Source organism: Callorhinchus milii, unplaced genomic scaffold, assembly GCF_018977255.1.
Source record: "Callorhinchus milii isolate IMCB2004 unplaced genomic scaffold, IMCB_Cmil_1.0 Scaffold9, whole genome shotgun sequence".
NCBI classification, from domain to species: Eukaryota; Metazoa; Chordata; class Chondrichthyes; order Chimaeriformes; family Callorhinchidae; genus Callorhinchus; species Callorhinchus milii.
The window spans coordinates 20119504-20127746 of NW_024704750.1; the positions used below are offsets into that span (position 1 = coordinate 20119504).

Genomic DNA, 8243 nt, shown 5'->3' on the forward strand with positions numbered 1-8243 from the left:
GGATTTAAGTAATGGATGTGTGTGCGTGCTGGATTGTGTAGGGACAAGACCGAAGGTTAAGTTCATCAATCTTCCGGCTTGTCCTCAGTCTGGCAAGCCAACTCTCACGCACATACATCTCTCCAGATATCCAGTTGCACCTTAATAATTTCTGTACTTGCTTTATTCTTGCAGAACGTTATAAAATCTAGTTTTGCTATGAAGATTTAGGCTGCTTTCTCTCTTTTATTTTTCAGCCTCTCCTTCAATTACTAGCTGTGGAGTCATTGCCACTCATGGCTTAAAGTGCTGTCAAGAGGCACGGGGGCTCCAGCTGAGCTGAGTTATCGTTCCCGAGTATGACAACTGCAAATCCATAGTATTACAGGTTTAAAATTTGTTATTTTTTTTTACATGTTCTCCCCATTTTCTCTCCCCATGAATGTGAACTCTGAAACTGGTTGCCGGTAGAAGTAAAGCATGACCCATGGTAACTTCTCTCCCCCACCCTCAGGAATTTCACATGAAGTTCTGCAAAGTTTAGGGTTTATGAGAAAGAGTTCAAAACTCATCAGCACAATTGGAGGAGAGATACTGGTGTCCCAGGTGTCCAACACCCACTGTTGCTTTGTAGCTTGGCATAGGATGCTGTATGACAGCAGCAGGTTGAGCTGACTTTCCCATCGATCTCTGGATTTCTGGAGCTGGATTTCACGGGAGCTCTCACCCTGTGAGTGGTGGCATAGAGCCAGCTTGCAACAATCATATGGTGCAGAAACCTCCTCACTTTCTGCTAAACACCTTTGATACGTTTGGGATGAAGTTAAAGGACAGTGTTTTGAGATGCCTTCCTGACATGGAAGGTGCAATATAAATGTAAATCATATTGTAGTGATACTATTCCCTGAAGCTTTGGAATTCTCTCCCCCAATCCCTCCACCTTGCACCTTCTTTTAGATCACGACTGAAGACCTTCCTCTTCAACCGTGCTTATGGTCACCTCCTCCCCTGGCTCGGCGTCAGGCTCTGCCACTGTTAAATGCTCCAAGACGTTATATAAATGCAAGTTGTTGTATTATACAGTAGTGCCTCCTCAAGTTAAGTGAGCTGAGAAGCTTAACCTACACCAGAAAATCAATGACCCACTAGCAGAAACTAGGGCCAATAGTGGAATTTGTGTCCATGTCTATGAGATTAACCAGCTCAAGTCACCTCTAGATTCCTATGTGCAATTCTTGACCCCAAATCATAGGAGGGTATTTTTTTCCATTGAGAGATTCCACAATATAGGGATTCAAGTTTTCTGAGTGTCAGGAAGCTATATTTTGATGAGATGTTGAAGAACTTGGGTTTCAAGTGATCTGATGGAAATTTTATTGATAAGCTTGAACCAGGTATATCGTCCGAACTGGAGAAACGACAATATTTCCCTGGACTGGCTGGCATTTGGTCTTTCTGTGCATTTAATATGTACGTTTGGATACATTTGGATAAGGTGATCCCACCTGTTTTATAGCACTGGTTGTTTCTTATGGATCCCACCTTCCACATTATAACAGTGCTTTATGGAGATTGTGGCGATGATTATCAGGGAAGGTTACCAGAGAAGACGGTTGATAATACAGGAAGCTATGGCACAGAGGCGATAAGCCTCGGTGGATGTTTGTGGAGTTGTACCTGAGCATAAATCAGCACTTTCAAGAGAAGTGAGAAAACTGTAAAGGAAAAACACTTTTGTATCTAATAAGACACACACATTGTTTACACTGTCTTGGTTCACCATGCCTGTATTTGACCTCTGGTATATAACTTATGATTTTTTTACATTTAGTAGTATTGTGCACGTACTGTATATTCCTGTCCTTGATGGTGAACTTATCCATGTAAACTATTAGGGGCAAGCGATTGGACCCTGTTACTCCTTCAGCACTACTTGAGATTACGTTTTGAAGGCACTACAGTTCCTTCTAGCGAGAACTTATTCCCATTACAAGTATGAGGTGAGTATATAGGCTTACATGTGTACATCATCTTACCTGGGAGTATACCCTTACTTATGTATATAACCTTCACCTGTACACCAAACACCCACTACAGCACCAGTAGTGTACTGAGCTACTTCACCATCAGTTGCCAATTGTCGCAATTTTAATTATGTCAGTAACAAGATTCATAACCAAAGTAATTTTATTTCTCTGAAATAAATTGAGTAAGATATTACTTCATCTTTTTATATGCAATACCCTCATTTGAAAGAGTTGTGTCATCAACCACAAACTGATCTGGATTTAATTCAGCCAAGCAACATAGAATTACACAAATGAATAGTTTACCAAGAGCTGCGCTGAAAATGTCCAGTCCCATTCACTGACCCTTATAACCCTCAGAAAAAGAATTTCTTCTCATCATTTTGATCTGCCTCGCAAGCGAGAGGACCCGGGTTCGATTCCCGGGTGTGGAGTAAGGAAACTTAAGCAAGTTTCCTTACTTAACGCACTTTTGTTTACCTAGGAGTAAGTAGGAACCGGGTTGTTTGTCAATAGACAGATTATTTTCTGGGGATAATAATCCCTTCATAAATAAATAAATACATAAATAAATAATAATAATTTGATCACTCAATCAACGACTGTTTTGTGGGACACTGTTGCGTGCAATTGGCTGCCACATTTCACCCATGAAATATATAATTAATTTATAGTATATTCTGTGAAGCGCTTTGCGACACCTCGAAACCGTGATAAGGAGCTATATCAAATGCAAGGATTATTATTATTCCATACGAACCCAGGTCCCAGAGGGAAAACATAATGTGTTTATTCATTGGTTTACTATCTATAAATATTATAGCTCAGACCCAGCTCAATTGGTAGAACTTTCATCTCTGTATCAGAAGGTTTTATGCCCTATATTGGGTTTTCGAGCTCACTGTCCAGGCTGACACTTCTGTCTGGTGCTGGAGAGTGCTGCATTATCATGTGCCTTACTTTGGATGAGATGTTCAAGGTTTCATTTGTCTGTTTAGGTGGACAATAAAGATCCCATGGCACGCTTCAGCAAGAGGATTTCCTCCCAGTGTGCTGGTCAACAATCTCCCAGGTAAAATTGTTCATTCATTTCTTGGCTGTTTGTGTGTTAAAATTAGCTGTTGGGTTTGTCTACAAATAGACAATCAGGAATTACAGGAAAGCCTGTGAAGGGCTTTGAGATGTTTGACAATGTGATAAATTGCTGAATACAAGGATTGTTAGTATTTACCTAGTCCTTCCACTAATGGCCCTTGTTTATTTAGCTCTTTTTTTTCTTTTAAATAAAGGCAGATGATTTGCTGACTATGATCTACTCAAATTTTACATTTAAACAGGGTCAATAACACGCCAGCTATATTATAGACAACCATTTCCTGAACCTTAAAGCAAAGGTGTAGTGACTACTATGTTGTGTGGTTTGGGTTGGCACAACCCAGTCCAATCTTAATCACAGTTGGACTGTGGTAGCATGTGCTGCCCGTGTACCACATTCATTCCGGACTTACTTCACAGCGTAAAACTTCCAATAAATCCGTGGTAGTTGTTGGGTGGGTATCATCGTCAGGAAAGGCATTCATGCGGGGAATTACAGTGGGCGTCCAGAGGGGCCCCTCAGCCATGAGACATTGCAGATAAGACTGCATCAGTGCAAAAACATAGTGAAGAATAACGAGGAAATAATGGGGGATTTCCTCAATGACTTTGTGGCAAATACGCTGTATGGTATGACCAGGAAGAATGCAGTTTGATTTCTGACAGATAGTGTTGGTTGGGGATTGTGGGCAGGTAGGGACACTTCACATTGATTAACTGAGTCCTGTGTGTGTTTGAGTTGTCTCAGTTAAGTCCACAAATCTAAAAATAACTCTTTAGGTACAACGGGAGCATGGATTTGAGGGAATAGAGGTCCAGTATATAGGAGAGGGGAATAAGAGGGGTGGGGAATTGTGTGGAGTATTAACAGGGGGGCAATGAAACAGTTGGACCCAATGCCTTGATTCCGTGTGTAACACTCCGTGTAATTGTGCAGAAACCTTAGAAGTAGCATTAACGGTGGAGTTTGGGGAATCGTATTGGAGGAAGAACTTTGAATTTGAGAAAGGACTAAGAGAGAGCCAACAGCCGCTGCTCCAGTCATTGGGGTCTCAACCTCAATCTCTGTCAACTGCGGTTGTTACCAGTGTGTAAGCGATTGATCCATGTTAGAGATTTGTAAAATAGGACGACATTTAAGGGAACAGTGGGTCAGACCTGATCTCTTCCACCTCGGATCATAGGGAACCGAGGTGTGTGTGTGTGTGTGTGTGGGGGGGGGGGGGGGGGGGGGGGGGGGGGGGGGGGGGGGGGGGCTGCTGCTCTGTGTTGTAGTCATTGAGGTTCAAGACCTTAGAGTTCCTACAATCTCAGTGCGATTCCCAGGTTACCCCCCACCCCCAAACCCCTAAACTGTGAGCGACCACATCACCAGAGCAACATGGACTGGAAAGGGCAAGGAGGGCACGGCAGCAGCTGACCCGCCGCCGCATGTCTTTGTGGGGCGGGTTATGTGAGGCATTTACAGGGTGACCAAAGGGGGTCGTGATAACTGCCCCTGTTATCTCAGACAAGATCGTCATTCCTTTCCGACTCATCCGACATTGTAATAGCATCACGACTTTGTTGGACAATCTGCATAGCTCACTCATCGGTTCCCTGGCTGGTCCTGAACAGAACCCCCCCACACACCCCCACCCACACCCCCACCCCAATTACATTTCTCTGTGAGCTTCACCCTCTGACCAACTCACACCCTGTCTACCTCCCGAATACAACCGTGACACCGAACACATTTAAACTCACTGCGAGTCCCGTCTCCGGAATGTACCCAAATTTACATGTATCAGAGACTATCAAGACTTACAGTTGATTATATATACATATATTTTAAAAAAAATGCCAGCTGATAACTTTAGATTGCGCTCCTCTATATAAATCCACGCTCATTACAGTACTCTTCCCGTAACGAATAGATTTGGAATATGATTTGGAAAACCTTTTCGGCGCATTTAAGCCACGGCTCGTGATGTTCACTTGTATATTGCCGACTTTGGGCACATTGGCTTCCTAAACCGAGCATTGCCTCTTTAAGAGTAGGTATCTGTCTCTCTCTCTCCTCTTTCGAGAGATCCAAGCCCCAAACCCCCCCCCCCCCCCCAAAAAAAAAAAAATTCCGCTTATCTCAAAAGGGAAAAAGGGAACTTTCGCTATTTGACTCAATAATGAATTTGCCAACTCCAGGATCCGTTTATTCCCATTGGCTTCAAATCAAACCACGTTACAGGATGAATGAAGTTAGAAAATTAGGAGAGGGAGGAGGAGGGGGCTGTGTGTGGGGGTGGGGGGGGAGGAAAGGGGGCCCCCCGTGCGCTTTAAATGGAGAGAAACCTTCCCAGTCCGAGTCCAGAGCGCATCGGGAGTGAGCCCCGACCGACTCCAGTCTGCAATCTGTGCGCAAAAACCCTACGCGGGGAGTCAGGACAGCAGAGGAGTCGGTGTTGGTCTCAGCGACAACAGGAGGGGGTGGAGGAGGTGGTGGGGTGCGGGGTTGGAGGGTGCGGGGGGGGGGGGGGTGGTAGTTGACAAAAAAAAGTTTGCAGTGAGTTGTTGTTGAAAAAAAGTTTATTTTGGTAAAGTGGAGGCAATTCAGAAAGACAAACTTATTGGAAGATTTTTGTTTAAAAAACCCCCCCCTCCCTCCCCTCCGCCGCCCTCCCCCCGCGAAACAAAAAGAGAAGAGAGAAGCTCAGCATCGCGAAGGTGAGAGGAGCCGAGACCCCCCCCATCCCATCCCAAAGCCATAACCCAGAGCTTTCCCCCCCCCACCACCACCACCACCAACCCGAGGTTTGCATCGACGCAAACCGACCCCCCACCCCCCACCCCCCGCGGGGGAAAGCCATGGACCCCCTGGGGCTGAGCGAGGAAGGGGATGCCCGGGGGTGGTCGGTCCGGGTGGAGCCGGCGCTGCTCTGCTCCTTCCTGCTGCTCGCCTGCCTGGAGGCCTTCAGGTGGTCCAGGTGCGCGAGGAGGCGGGGCCGGAGACCCCCGGGGCCGTTCCCCTGGCCCCTGGTGGGCAACGCCATGCAGCTGGGCCGCTCCCCGCACCTGACCTTCGCCAGGATGGCCCGGCGCTACGGCGACGTCTTCCAGATCCGCCTCGGCCGGTACGACATCGTGGTGCTGAACGGCGAGGCGGCCATCCGGCAGGCGCTGGTCAAGCAGAGCGCGCAGTTCGCCGGGCGGCCCGACTTCGCCTCGTTCCGGGCGGTGTCCGGCGGCCGGAGCGTGGCCTTCGGGCGCTACGGGGCCGCGTGGCGGGCGCACCGGCGGATGGCCCAGGCCACGGTCCGGGCGTTCTGCGCGGCCGACGGGCGCACCGGGCGGCTGTTCGAGCAGCACGTCGCCCGGGAGGCCACCGACCTGGTGCGGGAGTTCCTGCGCCTCGGGGCGCGCGGGTCCGGCGGCGGCGGCGACGGCGGCGGCGGCTTCGACCCGTCCCGGGAGATCGTGGTGGCCAACGCCAACGTGCTGTGCGCCCTGTGCTTCGGCCAACGCTACGGCCACGGCGACGCCGAGTTCCGGGACCTGCTCGGCCGCATCGAGCGCTTCGGGCAGACGGTGGGCGCCGGCAGTCTGGTGGACGTCATGCCGTGGCTCCAGGCGTTCCCCAACCCGGTGCGCACCCTGTACCGGGACTTCAAGCGGCTCAACCAGGAGTTCTTCGGGTTCGTCAGCGGCAAAGTGGGGCAGCGCCGCCGGACCTTCGTCCCCGGGCGCACCCGGGACATGAGCGACGCCTTCATCGCCGTCGTGGACGGGGCGGCGGCGGCGGGGCACGGGCTCAGCGGGGAGCACGTGGAAGGGACCGTGAACGACGTGATGGGGGCCGGGCAGGACACCACGTCCACGGCCCTCGGGTGGGTCCTCTTCCACCTGATCCGCCACCCCGACGTCCAAGCCCGGCTGCAGGAGGAGATGGACCGGGCGGTGGGCCGGGGCCGGCTGCCCGGCACCGGGGACCGGGGCCGCCTGCCTTACCTGCAGGCGTTCATCCACGAGGTGTGCCGCTTCACCAGCTTCGTGCCGCTGACCATCCCTCACGCCACCACCTCGCGCGTCACCCTCCACGGCTACGACCTGCCCGAGGACACGGTGGTCTTCGTGAACCAGTGGTCGGTCAACCACGACGGGGCCAAGTGGAAGGAGCCGGAGACCTTCGAGCCCGGACGGTTCCTGGACCCGGACGGCAGCGTGAACCGCGCCCTGGCCGACAGCGTCATGATCTTCTCGGCCGGGAAGCGCCGCTGCCTCGGGGACCAGTTGGCCAAGACGCAGATGTTCCTCTTCACGGCCATCCTGATCCACCAGTGCGCCTTCGAGGCGAACCCCGGGGACGTCCTGAGCCTGGACTGCCTGTACGGTCTGTCGCTCAAGCCGCTGCCTTTCAAGCTGCGGGTGAGACTGAGGGACACTTACCGTGGGGTAGGGTCGCCAGCGTGAACCCCCCCCCACACACACACACAGAGAAGCATTCAACAGGGACAGGGGACACACACACAGAGACCCCCTCCTCACACAACACACACAGAGAGAGAGAGACAGTCAACAGGGACAGGGGACACACACACACACACACACACACACAGACCCCCTCCTCACACAACACACAGAGAGAGACAGTCAACAGGGACAGGGGGGACACACACACACAGACCCCCTCCTCACACAACGCAGTTATATATATATATATATATATATATGTATATGTATGTTCAGGTGTATATTACACACTGAGCGGTGGCTCTCTGACCGCAGCTCCGCTCTGGACTCTCCACTCCCGTCCGAAACACGGGAGCGTTCGCACTGTTCCTCTGCGCTGCGATCCGAAGAGCTCCCAAACACCGGGAAGCGAGAGCCCCGCACTCCCGAAACCATCCGCACACACAGGGATCCTCAGACCCGTGTGTTTTATATATATATATATATATATATATATCACTTACGGAAATATTCTTAACCAACCGCAGCCAAGTACCCACTTAAGATATTGGTTCAAAATACAAGGATTTAATTAGAGACTTTGGGTGGGGGGTGTGTGGGATTGTATGGGTGTGTGGTGTGTGTGGGGGGGGTGTGTGTGTTGGGGGGGAGTGTGTGTTGGGGGGGTGTGGGTGTGTGTGGGGGAGAGTGTGTGTT

General features: G+C 50.5%; 1 protein-coding gene across 1 annotated transcript; it reads left to right on the forward strand.

The window, feature by feature from the left end:
- Window positions 1-5975: 5975 nt before the first annotated feature.
- Window positions 5976-7593, forward strand: LOC103187514 (cytochrome P450 1B1). The gene has a single exon (XM_042338068.1). The coding sequence runs from the start codon at window positions 6129-6131 to the stop codon at window positions 7545-7547; it is 1419 nt and encodes a 472-aa protein (XP_042194002.1). The 5' UTR covers window positions 5976-6128; the 3' UTR covers window positions 7548-7593.
- The last annotated feature ends 650 nt before the right edge of the window (window positions 7594-8243 follow it).

What these genes read in the sequence shown, in the direction of transcription:
- LOC103187514 (XM_042338068.1), top strand. Translation starts at nt 6,129, where the DNA reads ATGCAGCTGGGCCGCTCCCCGCACCTGACCTTCGCCAGGATGGCCCGG.